Genomic DNA, 25,532 nt, shown 5'->3' with positions numbered 1-25,532 from the left:
GTGAGATAGCACGTTTTCAAGTTCCCTTTGCTACAGTGCTGCAGGGTAGGTGGGCCTCACCCCCACCTGCCTCTCTGGGAAATAGGGGGCTAGAAACATCGCTTTGATTCTACTTGTCTGAGATCAGATCCCAGTGTGCTGCTTGTGGGCTGTGTGACTTTGGGCAAGTCACTTCACCTCTCTGAGTTTTCGTTTTCTTGTCTGTTAAAGAGGGATAATGTCAATACCTATCCTATATTAACGAGTTCACATGGCCAAAGTACTTAGAACAGGGCTGGACATGTGGTAGACACTCCATAAAAATTAGGCATCATTGTGGAGTTGAAAGATGACCCAGAGTCCCTGCCCTGCAGAACTCCTGGGGGTCAGCACTCCCTACCCCAACTCTCTGTGGTAGGTAGCTGTGATTAGGTGGTACACTGAGGTCACTGGTACCCAGGTGCCTGTCCTGGCTGGAGTTATCTGGCACGGACTTCCAGTGGATTAGGGTTGTGTTCAATGTTGTGTATCCCTAGAGATTCCTAGGTGGCTCGGTGGTAAAGAATCCGCCTGCCAATGCAAGAGATGTGGGTTCCATCCCTGGGTTGGGAAGATCCCGTGGAGGAGAAAATGGCAGCCCACTCCAGTGTTCTTGCCCAGATAATTCCACGGACAGAGAAACCTGGTGGACTACAGTCCACGGGGCTGCAAAGAGTCGGACAGTAAGCACGCACACGTGGTCGTGGTCTCTAGAGCTGCGGGTCCCGAGTTCCCTCTGTGCCAGGTTTGGACCAGGCAGGTTCCGGGGCAGAGCTGAAGGACTGCTGTTGGAGCTTGTGGCACTCACGGGCACCCTGGACTCGAAGGGAGCATGGTGCTGAGAAGGGTCCTCGGTTCTGCCTGTGCCCACTCTCTCCCAGATGAAGATGCTGGACAGCGAGAACGCCAGGCTGGGCCGAGAGCTGCTGGAGCTGCAGGGCCGCCTGGCGCTGGGTGAGCGGGCAGAGAAGGAGGGCAGACGGGAGGCCCTGGGCCTGCGACAGAAGCTGCTGCAGGGCGAGGCCAGCCTGGAGGCCCTGCGGCAGGAGGTAACCAGATGGTGGGCAGGTGGCCTGGACGGGAGGGTCCTCGGGCAGTTAGGAGGGGCTGGGGACTCCAGTAATGGAGTCTTCTCTTTTGGCCACGCTGCTTGGCATGTGGGATCTTAGTTCTCTGACCAGGGATTGAACCGTGCCCCTGCAGTGGAAGCAGGCTTAACGCTGGGCCTCCAGGGAAGTCGTGTTCTAGGCATTCTGAGAGGTCTCACCTTAGGACTGGCCCCTGACCCCCACTCCTGGGGATTCTTCCCCAAGTATAACAGTGACATTGATACCGATAAGAACTGTGTACGTGGGGTAGGAGAGCTTTGTAGACAGAAACTTGTTTGATTCTCCCAGCAGCCTCATGAGGTAGGTATAATTAGCCCCAGTTTAGAGAGAGAACCAGATACTGAGGCTCAGAGGTCAAGGGTACTTACCCAAGGTCACACAGCCACCCAGGTCTGTCTGACTACAAAGCCGACACTTGCTGGCACCGAATCTACTGTGTGACCTTGACTGAGTTACTCGACCTCTCTGTGCTTCAGAGCAATTATAGGAGGGGGGTATACCAGGCCCTGGCGCAGGTCTCGGCATCCAGGTGTTCAGTGGATGGCGCTCAGTGAGACTATGGGCAGTGTGTGGGAGGTTGGCTCATTCTCGGAGCCAGAGGCGTGTGTGGTGTGTGCTGTCCTGCGCGTCGCTGGTAAGGAGTGTTTAGTGCCTCCTGTCATTGTGTGAGTCACTGATAAATTATGTGCACTGAGAGGCACCCTGGTCTGGTGGTTAAGAGAAAAGGTCTGGGTCCAGGGCCGCCTAGCTTTGAACCCTAGCTCTCAGTTTTCTAGCATTGTGGCCTTGGGCAAGGTACGGAACTGCCCTGTGTCTCAGTTTCCTCATCTGTAAACGGAGATGATTCATAGTGGTGATTAGATTTGATTTTCTGGGTGGGGGAAGTGCTTAGTGCCTGGCCTGGCACTAATAAGTCCTATCTGTGCAGGCCTTAGCTGTTAGTTTATTACTAATGAACGGTGTACACTGCAGGGCACATACAGAGAAGGCAGAGAGAAAACAAACGCTAGCCGTTCCCTCCCATACTCACGACGTTCGCGCATCTCCTGCGCAGGTGGAGACCACAGGTGCTGCGTGCCGTGCTTTTGGGCCCGTGGGCCGGGAGGCTAGGTGTCGGTTGAGGGGTGGCTTTGCTGACCCCTACTCCTGGGCCTTGTCCCCACTCCAGCTGCAGGGGGCCCAGCGGAAGCTGCAGGAGCAAGAAGGCGAGTTCCGGGCCCGGGAGCGAGACCTGTTGGGCTCCCTGGAGGAGGCGCGCGGTGCTCGGAGCCAGCAGCTGGACCATGCCCGCAGCCTGGGACTCAAGCTGGAGGCCGCCCGGGCCGAGGCCGCGGACCTGGGACTGCGACTCAGCGCAGCCGAGGGCCGGGCTCAGGGCCTGGAGGCTGAGCGGGCCCGCGTGGAGGCTCAGCGGCGCGCGGCAGAGGCCCAGCTCGCCGGCCTGCGCTCGGCCCTGCGCCGGGGCCTGGGGCTCGGGGGGCCAGTGGCCGGCTCCCCCGCCCGGGGCGCGCCTGCGGGAGGTGAGAACAGAAGCAGCGGTCGGCGGGCGGGCCTTGCGGGGCCTCCGCCCCTAGGCCTAGCTCTACCGCCACCAGGCGCCCTGGGCCTGGCCGCCCCTCCTCTGATGACCCCGCCCTGCGGCTGGTTCTGGTGACTTCTCAGAGCTCGCCCACCTGGGGCCCAAATCACTTTCGGCCCCTTAGCCGGGGCCATGCCCCCTGAGCTCATCTCAGCCCCACCCCCTCACGGAGGCAAAGGGGCACATGTGGATTGATTGCTTCTTTTTAAAGGACTTTCCTAGTAGCTCAGAGGGTAAAGCGTCTGCCTACAATGGGGGAGACCTGGGTTTGATCCCTGGGTCAGGAAGATCCCCTGGAGAAGGAAATGGCAACCCGCTCCAGTATTCATGCCTGGAAAATCCCATGGACCAAGGAGCCTAGTGGGCTACAGTCCATGGGGTTGCAAAGAGTCGGACACGACTAAGCGACTTCACTTCAGAGGAAGCGGGAGGTGCTTTCTTTTTTTAAAAATTGAACCATGGTTGATTTGCGGTGTCACTTCTGATGTAGAGTGATGGGATACAGTTACATGTATGGAAGTGGCTTCCCTGGTGGCTCAGTGGGTAAAGAATCCGCCTGCAATGCCAGAGATACCAGTTCGATTCTTGGGTCGGGAAGGTCTGCTGGAGAAGGGAAAGGCTACCCACTCCAGTATTCCTGGGCTTCCCTAGTGCCTCCCCTGGTAAAGAATCCATCTGTAGTGCGGGAGACCTGGGTTCCATTCCCGGGTTGGGAAGATGCCCTGGAGAAGGGAAAGGCTACCCACTCCAGTATTCTGGCCTGGAGAACTCTGTGGACTGTATAATCCATGAGGTCGCAAAGAGACACAGCTGAGAGACTTCCACTTCACTTTATGTATGTATGTATATTTTAAAATATCCTTTTGTTACGGTTTATTACAGAGTATTGAATATAGTTCTTGTTCTTTATCCGTTCTATAGAAAATAGCTCATATCTGACAATGCCAAACTCCCAGGTCATCACTCTGCCAACCATCTCCCCCTTGGCATCCACAGGTTTGTTATCCATGTTTGTGGCCCTGTTTCTGTTTCATAAGAGTTTATTTGTGCCATATATTTAAAAAAACATTTATTCACTTGGCTGTACTTGGCTTAGTTGTGGCACGCAGGCTCTTCATCTTCATGTTCTGCCTGCTGGATTTCAAGTTAACTGGGCAAGTTCCCTGAGCAGGAATCGAACCCTGGCTCCCTGCACTGGGAGTGCAGTCTTAGCCACTGGGCCGTCAAGAAGGCCCCGGTGCCGTACCTTAGATTCCACATATAAGTGAGATCGAGTGGCGTTTGTCTTCCTCTTTCTGACTGACTTCACTTAATGTGATAATCTCTAAGTACATCCATGTTGCTCCCAGTGGCATCGTTTCACTCTCTTTTATGGCCGAGTAGCAGTTCGCTGTGCATATGTACTGCGTCGTCTTTATCCGCTCCTCTGCTGATGGAGATATAGGCTGCTTCCCTGTCTTAATATGGACAGTGCCGCTGAGAACATAGACTGCATGTGTCCTTTTGAATTATGTTTTTGTCTGGGTATATGCCCAGGAGTGGGATTGCTGGATCATATGGCAACTCTGTTTTTAATTTTTTGAAGACCTTCCGTACTATTTTCCACAGTGGCTGAGAGGGCTGTATCTTGACGCCCTCACCTCCTCTGGGTCTGTCTGTCCTCTGATTGACTCCTGCCCTCTCTCCATCAGCTCCTCATCCTCTCCCATCTCCCATCACGGTCGCCCACTCCTCTGTTCCGGCCTAAGGCCACTACGTCTACCCTAGAAAGATGCGCACTCAGCCGCCTGCCCTCCAGGAACTTCAGAAGAGATCCCGCACCTGCCGTCTGCTCCCAAGGCCCAGGGGGTGACACTGGGGAAGGCATCACTGTGCTTCAAGGGTGCAGGCAGCCTCTCAGGGAACCCTCATCTTGTCTCAGCCTAAGCCCAGTCTCACCTTGACTCCTAGGGCTAGAAAATAGGTAAGGGAAAGTCAAGGGATATTGTTGGTTGGAATGTAAAATAATGCAACCACTGTGGAAAAGTGGTTGGGCAGTTCCTCAGGCAACTGAAATTTAGAATGACTATTTGTTGTTGTTGTTGCTCAGTTGCTGAGGCATGTCCGACTCTTGGTGACCCCAGGGACTTCAGCACGCCAGACTGTGTCCTCCGTTACCTCCCAGGGTTTGCTCAAATTCATGTCCATTGAGCTCGTGATGCTATCTGTCTCATCCTCTGCTGTCCCCTTCTCCTTTTGCCTTCAGTCCTTCCCAGCATGAGAGTCTTTTCCAGTGAGTCGGCTCTTTGCATCAGGTGGCCAAAGTATTGGAGCTTCAGCATCAGTCCTTCCAATGAATATTCAGGGGTGATTTCCTTTAGCATTGACTGGTTTGATCTTCTTTCAGTCTCAAGAGTCTTCTCCAACACCACAATTCGAAAGCATTAATTTTTCAGTGCTCAGCCTTCTTTATGGTCCAAGTCTCACATCTGTTTATGGCTACTGGGAAAAAACATAGCTTTGACTATGCGGACCTTTGTTGGCAAAGTGATGTCTCTGCGTTTTAATGGTGTCTAGGCTTGTCATAGTTTTCCTTCCAAGAAGCGAGCATCTTTTTAATTTCGTGGCTGCAGTCACTGTCTGCAGTGATTTTGGAGCCCAATTACCATATGACTCAGCAATTGCACTCCTGGGTATATACCCAAGAGAACTGAAAAGAGGCACTTGAACAGATATTGTATATTATACACCATTTCAAAGTGTGCATGAACAGGTGAATTGATAGTGTAATATTTGAATACAGTGGAGTTTATTCAGCCTTAAGAAAGAGGGCCATCTTGATCTGCGCTGCAACATGGATGAACTTTAATAGCATTACATTAGGTGAAATAAGCTGGTCACCAAAGGACAAATATAAGGACTTCCCTGAGGATCCGGTTGTTAAGACTCAGCATTTCCACTGCACGGGGGCGGGGGGTGGGCATGGGTTCGATCCCTGGTGAGGGACCTAAGATCCTGTAAGCCATTTGACATGGGCAAAAGAAAAAAAAAAAAGGACAGACATAGTATAATTATAGAAAACGTTAGCATCGACATTCATGGAGAGGGAATGCAGAGGCTGCCAGAGGTGTGGGGAAGGGAGGGTCACTGCTCACTGGCTGTGGAGTTTGCGGTTGTGTTTGTCTGCTGGGGCTCTGCTGTAAGACAGCAGCACAAACCACGTGGCTTAAGCAAGAGGAAGCTGTGTCTCGTGGGTCTAAAGGCCCGAAGCCCGAGTGCCGACAGGGCCGCCCTTCCTCTGCAGAGTGAGGGAAGGATTGGCTCCAGGCTCCGAGCCTGTGGGAGTTTCTTGGTGGTGGAGCATGCCCCGTCTTCGCGTGGAGCTCTCCTTGCGGGTGTGTCCAGGCCCCCCTTTGTGGCTGGGCCAGGTCTCAGTCACAGCGTGTGGGATCTAGTTCCCTGACCAGGGATCTTAACCCAGGCCCCCTGCATTGGGAGCATGGAGTCTTAGCCACTGGACTCCCGGTGAAGTCCCCCAAATGTCCCCTTTTATTAGGACACCGATCGTATTGGATCAGGGTCCATCCTCCTCCAGTGTGGGGCTGCCCTGGTAGCTCAGGCAGTTAAGAATCTGCCTGCTGTGTGGGAGATGCGGGTTCCATCCCTGGGTCTGGAAGATTCTCTAGAGAAGGGAGTAGCAACCCACTCCAGTACTCTTCCCTGGAGAATTCCATGGACAGAGGAGCCTGGTGGGCTACAGTCCATGAGGTCGCAGAGAGTCAGCCATGACTCCTCATCTTAACTCATGACAGATAAGGTCCCATTCTAAGGTATGGCGGTTAGGACTCCAACGTGTGGATTTTGAGGGGACGCAGTTCATAACAGTGGTGATGGAAAGGATTTAGAAACAGATAATGGAGACGTTCACATAAACAGTGTGAGTGTAACTAATACCTCTAAAGGTGGTCAGAGAGCCCTGTTTTGGTATATGTATCTTATCACAATAAAAGAGTTTGGGGGAATTCCCTGGCTGCCCACTGGTTAGTGCTCTGTGCTTCTAGGGGCAGGGGTGTGATCTCTGGCCGGGGGACATCCTGCAAACTGTGCAGGGTGGCAAAAGATAGAAGAAGATGCTTGTTGTTAAAGATAAGGCAGCGGTGGGGGCTTGGGGTTTGTGTGGGAGGGCAGGGAGAGCCTCACTGAGGACGTGGTCGGTAGGCAAGGAAGGAGAAGAGACTGCGGGCAAGCGGGTGGGTCCCGGGTGGCGGTCCCCCGCCCTGCGACCCGCAGAGGCCACCGGGCAGCCAGGGTGCGGCGAGCAAGGTGGAAAGGGGTGGGGTGACGGCCGCGGGACCTGCTCAGGCAGCCCTTGCAGGCCACCACAAGGTGGCTGGCTTCACGGTGAAGGGTGAGGCAGTGAGTTGATGTCCTGCTCGGAGTCCTTTGGGTGCTGACGGACTACGAGGCCGTTAGGGTGTCACTGGGCACAGGATGCTAAGGGCAGGCCGACTCCTCTTCTTGCAGTGCCCCTGTTGACCTCTAGGTGCCGTCCTGCTTCCGTCTGCCCTGCCCCCTCCCCTCTCTTCACTGCCCATCTTCTCCCAAGCAGAGTTTGTTTTTCTGCAGGGAAATAGGGGCACCTGCATTCCAATCTCAGCCCTGGATCTTTCAAGCTTTGAGGCCAAGCAAATCACTTAAGAAAAGGTGACAAGGATACGCAGAAGAACTATACAAAAAAGATCTTCATGACCCAGATAACCATGATGGTGTGATCATTCACCTAGAGCCAGACATCCTGGAATGCAAAGTCAAGCGGGCTTTAGGAAGCATCACTACGAACAAAGCTAGTGGAGGTGATGGAGTTCCAGTTCAGCTCTTTCAAATCCTAAAAGATGATGCTGTGAAAGTGCTGCACTCAGTATGCCAGCAAATTTGGAAAATGCATCAGTGGCCACAGGACTGGAAAAGGTCAGTTTTCATTCCAATCCCAAAGAAAGGCAATGCCAAAGAATGCTCAAACTACCGCACAATTGCACTCATCACACACGCTAGCAAAGTAATGCTCAAAATTCTCCAAGCCAGTACATGAACTGTGAACTTCCAGATGTTCAAGCTGCTTTTAGAAAAGGCAGAGGAACCAGAGATCAAATTGCCAACATCTGTTGGATCAGAAAAAGCAAGAGAGTTCCAGAAAACATCTACTTCTGCTTTATTGACTATGCCAAAGCCTTTGACTGTGTGGATCACAACAAACTGGAAAATTCTGAAAGAGATGGGAATACCAGACCACCTGACCTGCCTCTTGAGAAACCTGCATTCAGGTCAAGAAACAACAGTTAGAACCGGACATGGAACAGTGGACTGGTTCCATATTGGGAGAGGAGTATGTCAAGGCTGTATATTGTCACCCTATTTATTTAACTTATATTCAGAGTACATCATGCAAAATGCCAGGCTGGATGAAGCACAAGCTGGAATCAAGATTGAGGTGAGAAATATCAATAACCTCAGATGTGCGGATGACACCACCCTTATGGCAGAAAGTGAAGAGGAGCTAAAGAGCCTCTTGATGAAAGTGAAAGAGGAGAGTGAAAAAGTTGGCTTAAAGCCCAACATTCAGAAAACTAAGATCATGGCATCCAGTCCCATCACTTCATGGGAAATAGATGGGGAAGTAATGGAAGCAGTGGCAGACTCTTTTCTTGGGCTCCAAATCACTGCAGATGGCAACTGCAGCCACGAAATTAAAAGACGCTTGCTCCTTGGAAGAAAAGCTATGACCAATCTAGACAGCATATGAAAAAGCAGAGACGTTTTGCCGACAACGGCCTGTCTAGTCAAGGCTGTGGTTTTTCCTGTGGTCATGTATGGATGTGAGAGTTGGACCACAAAGAAAGCTGAGCGCCGAAGAATTGACGCTTGTGAACTGTGGTGTTGGAGAAGACTCTTGAGAGTCCCTTGGACTGTAAGGAGATCCAACTAGTCCATCCTAAAGGAGATCAGTCCTGGGTTTTCATTGGAAGGACTGATGTTGGAGCTGAAACTGCAATACTCTGGCCACCTGATGTGAAGAACTGACTCATTGGAAAAGACCCTGATGCTGGGAAAGATTTGAAGGCAGGAGGAGAAGAGGATGACAGAGGATGAGATGGATGGCATCACCGACTCGATGGACATGAGTTTGAGCAAGCTCCAGGAGTTGGTGATGGACAGGAAGGCCTGGCATGCTGCAGTCCATGGGATGGCAGAGTCAGACACGACTGAGCGACTGAACTGACTGAATCTCCTCTGAGCCTGTGTAGCCTGTGAAGGGGAAAGATTGGTCCTTACCTCTCAGGGAATTACTGTGAGAATGGAATGAAGTGATGTAGGGAAAGCTTTGGTCCAGTACCTGGCATATTGTAAGCTCTCAAAGTGTGTGTGTGAGTCGCTCAGTTGTGTCCGACTGCGACCCCATGGGTAGGAGCCCTCCAGGCTCTCTGCAGGCACGAATACTGGAGTGGGTTGCCATTGCCGTCCCCAGGGGGTCTTCCCGACCCAGGGACTCAACCTGGGTCTCCTGCACTGCAGGCAGATGCTTCACCGTCTGAGCCACCAGGGAGGCCTTAGCATTAGTCCAGGGAGGCAATGAAGCGAGGGAGAGTCTACCCACAGACTGGGCCCTGGGGACGCAGCCTCATGGTGCTTGTGGTCTGGGGGTGGGGGCAGACACTGGACCCCCAGGAGGTGGGGAGGAGCTCACCCCCACCCAAGGCTGGGGTCAGGGAGGCCTCTGAGAAGTGTTCTTTACATTTAGGCCTAAAGGAATGGGCCAGAGATACCTGGGGGAAGAAGGGAATAGCCCGCACAGAGACCCTCGAGCCTTTGCAGGGAGGAATGTTGTAGAGCGTAGGAGCTGTGGGTGGTGCCAGCCGGCCAGCTTACAAGGAGGGAGACTGATGCTAGGGCGAGCAGCAGGGGACGGCCAGGACAGCGGCATGATTTTGAGGGTTGTGAGTGCTGATTGAAGGTGAAGCGAGAGGCTGAGCGGACCCAGCCCGTGCCGTGGGGAGCTCACGGGGGCGGCGGGGCGCACTAGGCACGATGCCCTGGGACGGTGCAGACACCCCGCAGACAGCAGAGGCCAGTGGCTCCTGTGTCCCCCAGCGTGTCTCCTTCCCTAGGAAGCGTGGAAGGGCTCAATAGCCCCGACCCCATGGAGCGCAGCCCCGGGTCCCAGCCGCCCTCCCCAGGACCGGCCATCTCCCCGGCACCTGCAGACCTGGACCCGGAAGCGGTGCGGGGGGCCCTGCAAGAGTTCGTGCAGGAGCTGCGGGGCGCCCAGCGAGAGCGGGTGAGGGGTGAGGGGCTGCGGAGGGAGCCACGGCCCAGCGAGAGCGGGTGAGGGGCGAGGGGCTGCGGAGGGAGCCGCAGTCAGAGCCGGATCTCCTCCCCACCCGACCCCCGGGCTGCAGGATGAGCTTCGCGTCCAGATGAGCGCCCTGAGACAGCAGCTGGCTGAGATAGAGGCCTCACGGGACAGCGCGGCCTTGCGGGCCAGGCAGCTGGAGAAGGCTGTGGTTGAGAGTGAGGAAGGTGGGTCTACCCCGGCGTCCTCGCCTCGCTCTTGGGCTCTTCCCACGGAGGCGGGAGGTGGTGGTCTCCAGGGAACCCTTTTTTGGGGGGGACCCCACATCGAGACCCCCAACCCCCAGGGCTCTGAGGGCTCAGGTCTTGGCCAAGCCTGACGGGCCAGGTGGGGGCCGCAGCCCGGCGCAGCATGGACGGGCGTCTGAGCGGGGCACAGGCCGAGCTGGCGCAGCAGGAGGAGAACGTACGGCGTGCTGAGCGGGAGCGCCGGGCGGTGCTGGACCGCGTGGCCACGTTGGAGAGAAGCCTGCAGGCCACTGAGAGCGAGCTCCAGGCCAGCCAGGTAGGCAGTCGGAGGGCGGCGGGCAGGGGCTGGATGTGCCTGCGGGGGTGTCTGTGAGTGCTCCCGTGCGTGGATGCCTGTGAGTGCTCCCGTGTATGGGTGTCTGTAGTGCTCCTGTCCATGAGTGGGTGTCTGTGAGTGCTTCCGTGCGTGGATATGAGTGCTCCCATGCGTGGGTATCTGTGAGCGCTCCCATGCATGGGTGTCTGTGAGTGCTCCCATGCGTGTCTGTGAGTGTTCCCGTGTGTGGATGCCTGAGAGTGTTCCCATGTGTGGATGCCTATTAGTGCTCCCGTGAGTGCTCCCGTGCATGGGTGCCTGTGAGTGCTCCCTGCCTATGTGTCAGTGAGTGCTCCCGCACGTGGGTATCCATGCGTGAGTGTCTGAGTGCTCCCGTGTGTGTGTGTATGAGTGCTCCCGTGTGTGGATGCCTGAGAGTGTTCCCATGCCTGGATGCCTGAGTGCTCCTGTGAGTGCATGCGTGGGTGCCTGTGAGTGCTCCCTGCCTGTGTCAGTGAGTGCTCCCGCACATGGGTATCCATGCGTGAGTGTCTGAGTGCTCCCGTGTGTGTGTGTATGAGTGCTCCCGTGTGTGGATGCCTGAGAGTGTTCCCATGCCTGGATGCCTGAGTGCTCCCGTGAGTGCATGCGTGGGTGCCTGTGAGTGCACACATGGGTATCCATGCGTGAGTGTCTGAGTGCTCCCGTGTATGTCTGTGAGTGCTCCCGTGCGTGGATGCCTGTGAGCGTTCCCATGCATGTCTGTGTTCTGTTTGCGTGGCTTTCTCAGCACCCGTTGAAGTGATTAGCTTGTGACTTTCTCCAAAAGTACGTTCGGGTTTTGTTGTCTGGTTTCATGCTGAGGTCATGAAGCTATAGAAGAGAGTCTGGGCATTTACAGCTGCCAGACAGGGGTTGAGCTTTTGCCTTGCCCTGTGGTTTTCGTTCTTCTCATCGATGGAAGGGGGAGACGAGTAGTTCTCTCCTGGAGGCCATACACACACAGGGTGAGCGCGTAGACGGTGCTCACAGGGCCTGCTTCCTCCGTCTCTGTATAGTCACACCAGGGCTGCTCTGGGGGGTTATGTGTATTGGGGGGATGCCCGTATATCCCTGTGTGTGTGTCTAGGGCAGGACGCACGGGCCCTGGTGCTGATGGTTAGGCTGCTGGAGCCTTGAGCCCTTCTTCCAGGCACAGACCCCCCCTCTCCCCCGGCCCTCCTGCCTGCCCCTGCAGCCCGCCCCCCGCCCCCCGCCTCTGGCTCCGGGCCGAGCTTGAGCTGGCTTGTTGTGTCTGCAGCTCCAGCTCTGGCCGTGGGCCCAGCCGCAGGGGTGTGGGAGGCAGCCAGGAACAAAGCTGGGCCGGAGCCCATGTGGGGCGGCGGGGCCCAGACACGGCAGGGCTGGGGCTCAAGCCCATGGACGGGGGGCCAGGCCTGGGGGGCTGCGGTCAGAGCAGCTCTGTGACCTGCCCAGCTCTGGAATGGCGACAGAAGAAAGGGACTCTGGTCTGTCTTCCTGCCCTGTCCCCAATCCCCAGGCCCCTTCACCGGCTCGCCTTGCTTGGGGTGGGAAGGACCATCATCCCCTACAACCCAGGGGGGCCCCGGGCCCCTGCCCACCGGGCAGCTCTGGGCCGCCCTCCAGAGAGCCGTGGGGCGGAGCAGGGAGGCCCTGGAGTCTGCACTTTGTGAGCACCCAGGGTGTGGGCTCCCTGGATGTGCAGTAGGGAGCAGGGAGGGAGGCTGAGCCTGGACCACACGGCCCGTGAGGCTCGGGCAGAGCTGGAAAGTGCCCTGGGGTCCCTGAGTCACCCTGCGAACAGAAGGGGCACTGAGGCCCCAGGAGAGTCGGGGGCTGACCCCTGATCCCATGGTGAGTGGTTGGACCGGCCCCTTCCGGGCCGCCCCCCACTTTCTCCATGGGCCCTGAGGGATGTGGGGGTCACAGGTAGTCTGCCCTCACCCTGCCCCACCCCCAGGAGAAGCTCAGCAGGATGAAGGCCGACGAGGCGAAGCTGGAGAGCGACAAGCGGCGTCTGAAGGAGGTGCTGGATGCGTCCGAGGGCCGCGGTGTCAAGCTGGAGCTGCAGCGGCGCGCGCTCGAGGGGGAGCTGCACCGCAGCCGCCTGGGCCTGAGTGACCGAGAGGCGCAGGTGCAGGCCCTCCAGGAGCGGGCGGACCTGCTGCAGAGGCAGGTGGGTCCCCCCGGCCCGCCCCGCGCTGGGGGCGTCATGGGGCCCTGCCTTCCCAGCAGCCCTGCAAGGCAGCGTGTGTATCGTCATCACCCCATTGCACAGATGGACACATGGAGGCTCACAGACCTGAGTTCTCTGCCCGAGATCACGGAGCTAAGCAGGGGCAGGGTGAAAACTAGACTGGACTGTTGGTGATGGAGTCTGCACTGAAAGGAGGTCTATGGAAAGACAGAGACTTCACTCGTTTTCTTTTCTTTCTTTAAATATTTATTTATTTTGGCTGCACTGTCTTAGTTGAGGCATGCAGGATGTTTAGTTGTGGCACGCAGAGTCTTAGTCATAGCAGGCGGGATCTAGTTCCTTGACCAGGGATCAAACCCACGTGTCCTGCATTGGGAGTGTGGAGTCAGCCTTAGGACCAGCAGGGAAGTGCTTTCTTTTTTTGCCTTGGCTGCCAGGAAGCTCAGCTCTAACTGGAATGTTCAGTAGCTCTTCTAGCCCTACACCATCACCCACCTAAGCCAAGAACACAAAAACTGTCAGGGTGGCGGTGGTTACCCTTTCTCCTCCATAGCAGTGGGAGACTACCACGGGGTCTGGCACAGCTGGGTTGATGGCGCCCTGCAAGAGGGCACTTAACTGGCAGTGCGTCTTGGGCCAGGCAGCTTTTGGAGCCTGTGGGAGTGCCTGGGAACCAGGAGTGTCTGTGACAAAGGCCTGGAGAGAGGTGGCAGGGCTTGGCTTGGGCACACCTGGACCGTCCGGGCCGTCCTCCCCCAGGTGGTGGATGGCGAGGTGAAGGCGAGCACTCTGCAGCTGACGGTGGAGCGGCTGAGTGGGGCCCTGGCCAAGGTGGAGGAGAGTGAGGGCCTCCTGCGGGACAAGGTGCAGAGCCTGACGGAGGACCTGACCCAGAGCAGCGCCAGCCTGGCCAGCACCCAGGATAAGAACATTCAGCTGCAGAAGGCCCTGACTGCCTGTGAACATGACCGCCAAGTGCTCCAAGTATGGAGGCCCCAGGGCCCAGCTGTGGGGGGCACGGTGGAGAGCTGGCCCCTGGGAGCCATCTGTGGGTGCACCCTTTGGGGGGTACTGGCCCAGTACGCGGATTGGCCAATGAGAGGAGGCTGGGGGTGTCACAACGGCCAGAATGGGGTGCAGGGCCCTGGGGCAGGCCCGCGGGAGCAGGGCTGGGGTCTGGGGGCTCCCCGCCTCATGGGGGCCCGTGGCCAGGCCTGCGCTCTGGCTTACCACGCAGATGAGGGCACTACCCACGCTACGGGCTGTGAGCCTGGCCTGGAGGCACCAGGCAGTGTGGAGCCCTTTGCCCAGGGCCCCCATCCAGCCTGGCACTGCCCCCTTTCCCTCAGGAGCGGCTGGAGGCCGCGCGGCAGGCGTCATCCGAGGCGCGGAAGCAGAGCAGCTCCCTGGGCGAGCAGCTGCAGACCTTGCGGGGCGAGCTGGCCGACCTGGAGCTGCGACGGGCGGAGGCTGAAGGGCAGCGGCAGCAGCTGCAGGAGGTGAGGGCCAGGGCCCTTCCCACTCACTTCCACCTCCTCTCAAGGCTGGGCCCTGCCTCCAGGAGGCCGTGCAGCTCCTTCGTCCGTGTCCCCATTACTCAGGTGCAGAGACTGAGGTCCCAGGGATCGTGCCCCACTGTGGGCCTCCTAATAACAGCCTCGTCTCGCCGGTTGGCCGGGCAGCTGGCCTCATCACCCCCAGCGTGATGGGGCTCCGGATGCCCACCCTGAGGCCCCAGGGGTCAGAGGCTTGCTGGCTTTTGCTGTAGGCGCTGCGGCAGCGGCAGGAGGCTGAGGCTGCGGCCCTGTACGCGGCCCAGAAGGTGCAGGATGAGCGGCGGCAGCTGCAGGAGCACCTGGGGAGTCTGCGGCGTGCCCTGGCCCAGCTGGAGGCCGAGAAGCGGGATGCAGAGCGCTCAGCCCTGCGGCTGGAGAAGGAGCGGGCGGCCCTTAAGAGCACGCTGGACAAGGTGGGCCATGCCCCTTGGGCCCTCCCTAGGCTGCCCCTGGGTCCCAGCCCTGCTTGTGTGTGCCTGCTGGCCCCACTCCCTCTAACTCAGCACCCCTCCCCGAGCCCCCCCGGGACCTCCCTCCTTCCCCGGGCACCCTGATGCCCCCAGGACCTCCCTCCTTCCCCAGGTTCCCTGATGCCCTCCCCCCCCGGGATCTCCCTCCTTCCCTGGGCACCCTGATGCCCCCCCAGGACCTCCCTCCTCCCCGGCACTCTGAAGCCCCTCCCCCGGGACCTCCCTCCTCCCTGGCACCCTGAAGCCCCCCCAGGACCTCCCTCCTTCCCCGGGCACACTGATGCCCCCCGCCCAGGACTCCCTCCTCCCCAGCACCCTGACACCCCCGCCCTCCCCTCCTAGGTGGAAAGGGAGAAGCTCCGCAGTCACGAGGACTCGGTGCGTCTGAACATGGAGAAGGGCCGCTTGGACCGCACGCTCACGGGGGCAGAGCTGGAGCTGGTTGAGGCCCAGAGGCAGATCCAGCTGCTGGAGGTCTCGGCGCTGCCCACCCCGCCCCGGACACCCCACCCCTCTGCCCCTCTGTGGCCCTGGACCCTACAACCCGTGCAGGCTGTATGGGTTGTTCACCCCTACAACCTGCAAGCCCAGACAGTCCTGAGGGGGCGGCCCAGAGCCAGGCTTCAGAGGGAGGAGTCCTCTCCAAAGTGGAGAGAGACGGAGATGCTAAGGGCCTGTCAGCGCACATGCATGTGTGCTCACACTTGTGGGTGTGTGCTCACGCTTGGGTGTGCTCACACGTGTGTGGTCATGTTTGTGTGGTCATGCTTGTGGGGGTGTGCTCACCCTTGTGGGTGTGTGCTCATGCTTGTGTGTGATCACAATTGTGGGTGTGTGCTCACGCTTGTGGCCAAAGAGAGCTATGAGTGTACGCGAGAGGACTCCTGTGCGTGTGGTGTGGGCCTTGTGCGTGTGTGTGGAGTGTCTCGGTGTAGGGTGTTCTGTGTGTGGTGTGTCTTTCTGTACAGATGTCTTCTGTTGTGAACACTTCCACCTGTGGCCGTGCCAGGCCTTCCGAGCTGAAGGCTTCCTCTGGGTGCAGAGCCCCCTCTAGCTGTGACGCCCGGCCTCTCCCCGCAGCGGCCTCTCCCCGCAGCGGCCTCTCTGGGCGTGGCACAGGCTCTGGGGCGTGTGGGCTCAGCAGTTGCGCGCGCGGGCTCTGGAGCCCAGGCTCAGCAGTTGTGGCGCAGGGCTCCCTCAGCTGGTCTGCGGCGTGTGGGATTCCCCAGGACCAGGGATCGAACCCGTGGCTCCTCACTGGCGGGTGGAGCCTACATCGCTGAGCCCCCGGGGGAGCCCTGGCTGTCTTCCTGGATGTGTGTGTGTGTAGTGCGTATATGAGAGTCTTGGGCTTTGAACGCCTGCGCATCCATGTGAACACAGGTTGTTACATGCTTGCTTGTATGACTATATATATATACGGGCTTGTCTCTGCATTTGACCGTGTGTGTGTGTGTGTGTGTGTGTCTGTGTGTGTGTGTGTGTGTGTGTCTGTGTCTGTGTGTCTGTGTGTGTGTCTGTGTGTGTCTGTGTGTGTGTCTGTGTGTGTGTGTGTCTGTGTGTATCTGTGTGTGTGTGTGTCTGTGTGTGTGTGTCTGTGTGTGTGTGTGTGTGTACGCGCGCGCTACTCAGTGGATCACTCAGCAGCCTGACCCAGGATTCGCAGGCCAGGAGGGCTGGGTGCGGGAAGACAAGGCTCTGGTCCTGCAAGCCCCGCTTTGCCCATAGGGACCCTTGGGCTTCCACCCAGAGAGGGCCTGGCCCTTCACACTCACACACATGTGCGTGTGCACACTGCGGCCTCAGGCCTGACCGGCGGCCCCTCCCGCAGGCCCAGGTGGCAGCGCTGGAGCAGAACCACAGCCCAGCCGGGCTGGAGGCAGCGGAGCTGCAGCAGGAGGTGGAGCGCCTGCGCGGTGCCCAGGTGCGGACGGAGCGCGCGCTGGAGGCGCGGGAGCGCGCCCACCGGCAGAGGGTGCGGGGGCTGGAGGAGCAGGTATGCGGGGCACTCTGTCAGGAAGCTCAGCCAGGAGCAGGGCGGGAGCGGGAGAGGGCGAGTCTCACTGCTACTTGCCCCTTTCGGGCTTAGGTGCTCGGGGGTGCCCGTTAACTGAGACGGTCGGGGTGGACCCGGGCTGGTGTCAGCCATGGCTGGACACGGGGGCGCGAGTGAGGTCACTGAAGCCCGGCCCCCTCTCCATAGCTCCGTGCCTGGGCGGGCTGTCTTGCGGTGGCACAGTTGGCCTCAGGATAACCTAGCAACTCACAGTCCCGGAGGCTCAAGGGGCCGTTTTCCCTGAGAGCAGCAGTCGGAGTCCGAAGGGCGCTCCTCCTGGGCGAGCTGAGCTCACAGGCTCCCCGTGACCATCATCCCCATCGCGTCTGCAGGGCAAGGCTGCCCTGTGGGTCAGGCCGGGGCCCAGGTCCGCCCTGGAGTCCAGCTAGTGCCAGGCCTGTCCCAGTGGTGAGAGGGGATGGGGCCCCCAAGGAGAGGCTGGGCAATCTGGAGAGGCCCAGCCACTCCGTGGAGCCGAACGAGAAGGGGAGGGAGTTCCCTGGCCGTTAGGACACCTGGCTTCCCCGCTCTCCCTGGTTCTGAGCCCAGGCTGGGCCTGGGTGGGCCCTGCTTCCTCCTTTTCCAGGTGTCCACGCTGAAGGGGCAGCTGCAGCAGGAGCTTCGAAGGCACTCAGCCTCCTTCTCCCCGCCCTCCGGGCCCCCGGAGAAGTGAGCACCTCTCCGCTGGCATCGGGGCCCCGGGCTGGGCCAGATGGGAGGGGCGCCCTCAGCATGGTCCAGGGCGCCTGGGCCGGAGCTCACGGGGGCGAGGGGTGGGGTGCCGGGGCACGGACGGGGCTCCAGCCTGTCAGAGCTGCCCCCTTGGGGACCCCCTGAGGGCTGGGCTGGCGAGGCCCGTCCCCAGCTGACCCTGGGCGCAGGCGCGCTGGCCCTGAAGGTCGGGCCTGGGGCAGGCCCTGTGGCTGCTCAGAGGTCTGTCCGTCTTAGTTCAGTGTTTGTCAGCGAGTCCCTCAGAGTTCAGAGCCGCTGTATTTTTATACCTTTTTACAGTGTTAGCCATTCGGAAGCGCTGTTTTTGTAACAGCTGCACTTTTTAAAGAACGCTTTGTACGGATGTGTCCTTTTGCTCTTGATGTGCCTCCTGGGAGATGGGGAGCCTGGAGGGCCCTGGGGCTGGGGTCCCCTAGTGAGGGGTGCGCAGGGACATGGGGTAGACTTTAGAAGGGCCCCTGCGGAAAGGTAAGGAACAACCTCACAGGACGGTGGGCTGGGGAGGCCTCCAGGTCCTGGGCCATCCACCTGTTTAACAGACGGAGCCACTGAGGCTTGGGGCTGGGCCCAGCTCTGCTCTTCCCGGCTGAAGCTTTCTGCCCTTTCCTCTGGCTCCTGCTCAGGACAGGTGTACCCCCTGAGCACCAGCAGGCCTTCCAGGCGGCACGGTGAAGGAGGGCAGGCCTGGGGGTGGACCTGGCGTCCGGCCAGGCCCCACTGGGTGGTCCTGGGCACAGCTGCTTCAGCTGCCAGCCTCTGTGCTCATCGGTATGGTGGGACCCTGCCTCCCAGGCCAGCGGTGCGGGAGCACTCAGCAGGTGCTTAGTCGTGTTTCCAGGGAGAACTGCCTCTCAGCCCACGGAGCCCCACGGCGTCAGGGTCTGCCTGCCACCGACCGACCGCTGTGGACCCGGTGGGTGGGGAGTTCCGTACTGACTCTAGGCTTGATTTCCTGTCTGTAAGATGGGAACGTTACCCATGCCTGCCGCACAGGCTTGGTTAGAGGCTTAAAGTCCGCTGTGTGCTAACCCTCTGATGGAGCCTGGTGTCCCCGTGCTCGTCAGAGGGCGCTGTTCAAACGGCCAGCCTGCTTCTGCCCTCTGAAATGCACCGGGCCTCCCTCCCCACAAACGCCCTTGACGCCAGAGCCCACCGACCCGACCCTGTAGCCCTCTCAGGTCCCTGCACAGGCGGCCTCCATCCTGCCGGAGCCCGTCCCCAGTGACCCCCCCCACAGCCCTGACGGTGAGAAGGCCGTGTTCCTGAACCTTCTGTTTCTGATATAGTCTCCTGCAACACACACACAGCCCGGGGGCGGGGGTGGTTGTCAGGGCCCACCTTTCTGGGCAGAGCTGAGCTGGCACTGCGGAGGCCACGGTCGCCAGAACTGACCCTTCCCCAGGGGGGCCGGGCAGCCTCGGGGAGGATGCTCAGGGTTGGCGGCCCCGGCCATCTCCTCTGCAGTCCCCACCAAAAAAGGGACTCCACGTCTTTCGTAAAAACCTGTTTTTAATTTTGTATAAAACAAAAGTGGTCTACGCCCAGGAGCTGTAGGAGATTTGAGCAGACCAGCTGGGGTGGGGGGCTCACAGCCTACCTTGGGGGTGGGGGACGAGGAAGGCATGTCAGGGGCCCAGGTCCCACAGAGCACCCGGGTTGTCCCCCACCCGGGGGGAGAGACTGGCCCTTCGGGAGCCCCCTTGCGGCCCCGGGGGTGGCCCCAGGCTAGGGGAGGGGCCGCGGAAGCCCCAGGCCCAAAGCCTTCTAACAAGACGAGTTAGATGGGAGGAAAGCACCAGGTCAGGCAGGGCCTGGGGGCCCCAGGCTGGCAGGGGACCAGCTCCCCCTAGCAGCCCCCACAGCTCCTGGCACAAGCAGCCGCCACAGAGTGGCACAGGCCGCTGCTGGCCAGCACGCCGCACTTGGAGAACTTGTCACGGCACAGGTCAGCTGTTGGGAGGGTGGGGAGGAGCTGGGGTCAGCGCGCGGCCGGGTGAGGGAACTGCCACACGCCCCAGCCCTGGTGATGGGTTGTCTGAGGATGAGATGGGCCGGAGGGGAGCCGGCTCGGACCCAGGTTTGATAAGTGGTAGGCGGGCCCGGGGACGCAGGAGGGGCGGGGTAGGGGCTTCCTACCCCGCAGGAGCTCCTCGTGGGCGCAGACCGTCCGGACGCAGATCTCCTTATTGACGACATATACGCGGCGGAGGCTGAGGGGATGGGCCGGGAGGGCTCAGCCCCGGGGAGAGGACCCCAAGCCCACCCCTGGCCCCGGAGCCGGGCTCAGCCTCAGGGTCCCTGACTGTCCCCGCCCCGCGGGGCCGCCTGGAGCCCCGCCCTCACCTGTAGAAGCAGGCCTCGTTGAGACACTGTTTGCAGGGCCTGTGTATGGAGTAGAGGCGGGTGCACGGGTACTGCTCCTCACGGCAGTCTGGGCGACAGGTGGGGTCAGCGCGCTGCAGCTTGTGGCTCAGAGCCGGGGGCCGCCTCCAGCCGCACCCCCAGAGGGACTGGCTCTCGGGGCCAGGAACCCCTGCACCCTAAGGCTAGACACGCACACACACACAAAGACACACATACCAACGCACGCACACAGCACTGCCGGACCTCCCCAGGCTGCCCGACTTTAACCAGTACATTTATACACATGCAAACTCACAACCGCACCGAGAGGCCTATATCCGAACAGACACGTTCAAACAAACCTACAGCCACACACAGGCCCAGAAACACACGGCAGCCTCACAGGAGGCCCCTCACACGGAACAGGGTCTCCCACACACAGGCCCGCGGACTCTTGGCCGGGACAGTCCCGCTGAGCCCAGGAAGCCCCCGAGCACCACTTGCCGCGGGGCTTCCTGCCAGCCGCTCCCCGCTCCCTCATGTCTGGGACTAGAGGCTCCTCCCGAGGCCATGGGCAGTCCAGCCCTGACCAGCACAGGGCAGAGGGGTCTCCGGAGCTGCCAGGGGCCCTGCTGACCTCAAGCAGGGGCGCCTCTGCAAGGGTCCCAGCCCGCCACCCACCCCAGCAAGAGCAAGAGGCCTGCCTGCGTCTGACCTCCCGGGCCCCCCACCGCCCCCTAACTCCCGGGGCCCCCGTCTCTCTTACCCAGAGGCCCTGGCTCCGTGGGCTCCGTCTCCACAGTCCCCGGTTCTAGAGTTGGAGAGGCAGGCAGAGACCATTGGGACGGTCCAGGGCAGGGTGGGGTCACCTCCTCCGGCCCTGGGCAGCCCTCCGTACCCCCAGGGTTGGCTGGAGCTGGTGGCCTACCTAAGGTGGGGGCTGGGATGACTTCCTGCTGGACTTGTTGCTGGGACTGGAACTGGAACTGCTCCTCGGGCGGCCGAGGGGTCATCTCTGCCAGGAGAGGTGGTAAAGGGGTCTGCTCCCGCAGGCCTCCACGACTCCCCACCCTGCTGCCTGCGCGTGCTACCCTACTCAGCCCTTTACCTGGGTAGTCATAGTAGTCTGGATTGTCTGGAAATAAAGAGGTAGAGTTGGTGGGGGTCAGGCTAGCCCCCAGGCACAGTGCAGCCAGGGCCCACAGCCCTGAAAGCCAATCTCCCACCGCCCTGCCTGAGCCGCGGCCGAGCCGCGCCGGTCTGGGGAGAGGGCTGGGGGGCCTGGAGGTGGGCGGCGGGCTTACCGGTCTGGTCGCTGTAGTGGGCATACTGCACGTGGTCTGGGTACGGAGGCAATGGGTCCAGATCATACTGGCCCTGAGCCAGCAGGCCTGCTGTGGGGAGACAGAGCTGAGGGGCGCCAGCAGGGGCCCTGCGGATGGGCCCTCGGGTGGGCCCGTAAGACCCCCAGCAGACTCAGACTCACAGGATGCATACGGCCTCCTTGTCCACAAAGGCCCTTACACGCCCTGGTCCCGGGCCGCCTCCCTGACCAGCACCCCCATGCTGGCTCTTGGCCGCTCCTGTCTGCCCCAGGGCCTCTGCACTTGACTCTTCCTGGGCCTGAGAGCCTGCTTAGCTTCTCCTCCTCCAGGTTTCTCCTGAAGCTTCTGCTCCACTCAGGGGCTTCCCGGGTGGCTCAGTGGTGAAGAATCCACCTGCTGATGCTGGGGAGTGGGGTTCAATCCCTGGGTCGGGAAGATCCCTTGGAGTGGGAAACGAACAACACCCACGCCAGTGTTTTGCACTGGAAAATTCCATGGACAGAGGAACCTGGTGCGCTATGGTCCACGGGGTCACCAAGAGTGGGACGGGACAGTGACTGAGCGCCTGGGACTGCCCCGGCGGTACAGCAGCTGAGATTCTGTGCTCCCAGCACGGGGCCTGGGTTCAATCCCTGGTCAGGGAACTGGAGCCCACGTGCCTCGACTAAGGCCGCTGTGAAAGATCCCACAATGAAGCCTGAGGTTCCCGTGTGCTGTAAGACCCGGCACAGACAAAGAAATTAATATTAAAAAATGAGAGGCCTTTGCTGGCCTACCCACCCACACCATCGCATCTTCCGGTTTATTTCCATCACAGCACTCAACACAACCTGGTGTTTATCACCTCGCCCTTCTCTAGACTGGCAGGGCAACACCACACAAGGCAGGCATTTGCCCACTAGATCACTGCATCACCAGGGCCTATCCCAGTGCCTGGCACAGAGTAGGTGCTCCACAGGTGTCTGTTAAATGAACGAACGTTAGACCTGGCAGGCCGTTTGTGATCCCCACTGACAACTCTTTCATGAGACAACCAGGGACCTCTCCAAGGTCAGGACTGTAGCTGAGCTGGCCCCAAAGGAGTGCAAATCCCAGGCCTTCAGACCCCCTTTTAGGGGCCTCCATTCCTGCACATCGGCTCCAGGGAGGACCAGGCAGTGAGCGGGAAAGCCTGGCTCCTGGTGCCTGGGCCAAGCCTGGTGCTGCGGAGAGGTGGGGAGGCGCCCAGGAGATGCCTCCAGACTTTGGGGGGTTGGCCAGTCCAGTCTGTGCTCCAAGAGGTAGCAGGCCCTGGGGTTCGGGAAACAGTTCCAGCCGCAGGACAAGAGCTGGTGGCCAGCTCCCTGCCCGCACCCACGCGCGAGCCCCCCAGCCCAGTGCCACTTACCAGGCAGGAAGAGCAGGAGGAGGGAGGCACCTCTCATGACTGCTCAGGGAGCGCGCTGGGCCAGTGTCTGGGGACAGCTGGAGAAAGTGGAGGGGCGAGCTGCTCCCCAAGCCAACACCCCAGGGCTGCAGGGCCGCTTCTGCTCCCAGAATTCAGCCTGGAGAAGGGGGGCCCGGAACAGAGGCCAGGCAGATGGAGGGTCACGGAGGCAGGCCTTGGGGGCAGCGACCACTTTGGAGGGATCTGTCCCTGAGACCCCACTGGGCCTTCAGGACCTGAGGAACTCGCCTCCCCCCAGGCCGGGCGGGGGGCACGGCACCCCCATCTGCTTAGACTCGCTTTCTTCCAGAGCCGATCATGACAATGGACCCTACCCTGCTCGCCCACACTCCACAGACATTCCTAATCCCTGCCCCTGCTCTCCCCGCCACACCGATGCCCACCCTCTGCTCAGCACTTCTCCAGGAATCTAGTGCCCAAACCACGACCCCAGGCCCATCCTTGGGACCCCAGTCCTGCCCAATTAACATCACAGCCCCGACTCAGCAGTCGGCCAGACCCAGACCAACACCTGCTCCCAATTAGCCTGGGGGCCCAGGCATCCAGCAGGAAACCACATGAGCCCAGGCCGGCTCCCGCCCCTCGAAGACTCCTCCTGCCAGGCCGCCCAGGACCTGGCTGACTCCATCACACGCTCACGAGACTGAGGGCTATTTGTCTGCTGGGCAGGAAGCACTCAGGGTGGGGCCTGAAAAGCGTCTCTCCCGAGCCTGGAGGGCAGCGCTCAAGAGGACCGCGGTCCCCTAGCCCAGGGGCTCTGGACTGCCTGAGACGGTACGACTGTGACGAGCGTCACAAGCGTAGTTTGGGGGGAGAGGGCAGGTTCTTGAAGCTTGAGAAGCGCTGGGTGAGTCCCGTCCCCAGTCTGGCCCACGGTGGACTTGGCAGACTCGACAAGTCCTCACGGCCAGCCCCAGCGCAGCGGGGGGCAGCCTCCAGACGGCCCGCCTTCAGCCAGGGGGCTGGGAGGGAGTCCTGGGCTCACCCACGGGGGCCCGCCCTCCCACAGCATGAGTTCTTCCAGACGAGTAACTGGAAACCTGCCTGCCTACCCCTGCCCCCTCCAGGCCACAGGGAATCCAGGGAGAGGGGGGCCAGGGGCAGAGACCTGGTCCCTCTCCTTCTGTGAGCCCCACCCCCACCCCCACACCACGAACCTCTCCTTCTGTGACCCCGGTCACTGCACACATTCCCGTCTCCCTCCCCCGCAAGCCTTACTGAGGGAAGGGGAGAGGAAGGGGTGGGGAAGCTGAGGCCTTTGGCCCAGCTGCCCCACAGGCCAGGCGTCCACTCTGAAAACTCTCGGCCTCCTCCTCGCGGGGGGCGCCAATGCCTGGAGCCCCCCCAAGTCCTCCCTGCCCCCCATCTGGCTCCCAGGCTGGTTGGCGCTGTCACCACTCGAAGGCCGCAGCTGGGGAGGTGGTTTGTGGGGTGGGTGGCGGTTCTGTCTGTCCCCAGAGCCCCTCCTAAGCCTCGAAACCCCCAGCACGGGGCGCCCAGGCTCGCTGGGGGAAGGGGCCCCGGGCCAGGCCATCCCGAGGAGAGTCCGCGCGGAGAAGGGGCCCCTCCAGAAGACGCGTCTGCAAGCGCGTCCAGACGGCGGGCGATCGGGCGGGGAGGGGGCCGAACCTGCGGGGCCGAGGGGAAGGCCCAGCGGGCCGGGGACGCACCCCGGGGGCCCGGCCTGCCCTGCCCTTTGTCTCCGTCCCCGCCGCCCCGCGGACACCCCGCCGGCCGCCACCTCCCTCCTCCGGGGAGAAAAAAGCCGCCCCTCCAGAGGACCCAGGCTTCCCGGCGCCCTCTTCCATCTGCTTAGACGGCCCCCGGGCCCGGGCCCCACTGCCCCCGGGGGCCCGCCGACGTCGGATCCCCGGCCCCCGCCAGGCCCGCGCCCGCGCGCCCCGCCCGGCCCGCGCCTACCTGCGGGTCCCTGCGCGCCGCTCCGAGTCCGCGCGCCGCCGAGCCGCCCCTCCGCCCCGCGCCCCGCTCCGGGCCCCCGACGGGGCGGGCGCCGCCCTCCCGCCCGGATCCGCTGGGTCCTAACGCGAGCGCCGCCGGGCCGCCGTGTCGCGGGGGGCGGGGGCGCGGGGCCGGCCTCACGCCCTCTCGGAAGCTCGCACCGTGCAGGACGCGCCGCCGTCCTGTCCCCATCCCGCCTGGTCCGCTGTCAACGCGGTGAGGCGGGCGTACCGCCTCCGCCGGACACAGGACGGAGCCAGCCTCCCGAACGGGACCGCGCGCCCTGCCCTCCGCTCCGGCTTCTCCCGGCTTCCAGGACGCCCTCCCGGGCCTCCTGCGTCTCCCCAGGCAACTCGCGGCCGCAGCGGGCTTCCATAACCAGCGTTTCTCCGGACCCACCGGCCACAGGCTACCGGGCCTGGCCGCACCATGTCCGCAGGGCCCCAAACTCAGCGAGGATTCAAGTCCAGAATCACAGCCTCCTGACCCTCCCCGGCCCCGGCCCCGGCAGGTGTTCCTTCAGGGAGTGAGCCCACCACTCTTCCCTCACACAGCTGACTCCCCACCCGCAGCCCGCCAAGCTCCACCTCTAATCCTGAGTCCCTGATACCTGCCCGCTAGGCCTGCCCACGTGGCACTAGTGGTGAAGAACCCGCCTGCTAAAGCAGGAGACGTAAGAGATGCTGGTTCCATCCCTGGGTCTGCGAGATCCCCTGGAGGAAGAAATGGCAACCCACTCCCGCATTCTTGCCTGGAGAATCCCAGGGACAGAGGAGCCTGGCGGGCTGCAATCCACGGGGTCGCAGAGAGTCGGACACGGCTGAGTGAC

At 60.8% G+C, this 25,532-nt stretch overlaps 3 protein-coding genes across 6 annotated transcripts in view; 2 read left to right on the top strand and 1 right to left on the bottom strand.

Annotated features, from left to right (window-relative positions):
• CROCC (ciliary rootlet coiled-coil, rootletin) overlaps positions 1 to 17,865 on the top strand; it is a 52,620-nt gene extending 34,755 nt beyond the window's left edge. The window contains exons 26-37 of the mRNA XM_068968525.1: positions 900 to 1,067; positions 2,296 to 2,647; positions 9,849 to 10,018; positions 10,140 to 10,260; positions 10,434 to 10,597; positions 12,579 to 12,794; positions 13,575 to 13,799; positions 14,165 to 14,314; positions 14,584 to 14,784; positions 15,184 to 15,315; positions 16,673 to 16,837; positions 17,484 to 17,865. Of these exons, the coding sequence (XP_068824626.1) occupies positions 900 to 1,067; positions 2,296 to 2,647; positions 9,849 to 10,018; positions 10,140 to 10,260; positions 10,434 to 10,597; positions 12,579 to 12,794; positions 13,575 to 13,799; positions 14,165 to 14,314; positions 14,584 to 14,784; positions 15,184 to 15,315; positions 16,673 to 16,837; positions 17,484 to 17,570 (2,151 nt within the window). The 3' untranslated portion in view covers positions 17,571 to 17,865. The remainder of the gene's footprint in view (positions 1 to 899; positions 1,068 to 2,295; positions 2,648 to 9,848; positions 10,019 to 10,139; positions 10,261 to 10,433; positions 10,598 to 12,578; positions 12,795 to 13,574; positions 13,800 to 14,164; positions 14,315 to 14,583; positions 14,785 to 15,183; positions 15,316 to 16,672; positions 16,838 to 17,483) is intronic.
• Positions 17,866 to 19,221: 1,356 nt separating this feature from the next.
• On the bottom strand, positions 19,222 to 24,726 carry MFAP2 (microfibril associated protein 2). 4 transcript variants are annotated; one of them, XM_068968826.1, is made up of 9 exons: positions 24,665 to 24,726; positions 22,685 to 22,841; positions 21,277 to 21,366; positions 21,081 to 21,107; positions 20,901 to 20,987; positions 20,739 to 20,783; positions 19,973 to 20,060; positions 19,766 to 19,839; positions 19,222 to 19,579 (listed from the first exon to the last, which is right to left on the bottom strand). In XM_068968826.1, exons 2-9 carry the CDS (start codon positions 22,719 to 22,721, stop codon positions 19,476 to 19,478), a joined length of 552 nt encoding a protein of 183 aa, XP_068824927.1. In that variant the 5' UTR covers positions 22,722 to 22,841; positions 24,665 to 24,726; the 3' UTR covers positions 19,222 to 19,475. The 4 variants fall into 4 exon arrangements, with proteins under 4 accessions (XP_068824927.1, XP_068824924.1, XP_068824928.1 ...); XM_068968823.1 differs by having other exon boundaries at positions 19,766 to 19,811; XM_068968827.1 differs by having other exon boundaries at positions 21,277 to 21,363.
• On the top strand, positions 23,302 to 24,787 carry LOC138076389 (uncharacterized). Its single transcript, XM_068968524.1, has 2 exons — positions 23,302 to 23,377; positions 24,231 to 24,787. Exons 1-2 carry the CDS (start codon positions 23,302 to 23,304, stop codon positions 24,785 to 24,787), a joined length of 633 nt encoding a protein of 210 aa, XP_068824625.1.
• Positions 24,788 to 25,532: the final 745 nt, after the last annotated feature.

The sequence above is a fragment of the Capricornis sumatraensis genome, chromosome 3, assembly GCF_032405125.1.
Source record: "Capricornis sumatraensis isolate serow.1 chromosome 3, serow.2, whole genome shotgun sequence".
Taxonomy (NCBI): Eukaryota; Metazoa; Chordata; class Mammalia; order Artiodactyla; family Bovidae; genus Capricornis; species Capricornis sumatraensis.
This window is presented reverse-complemented; position numbering and strand designations above follow the sequence as displayed.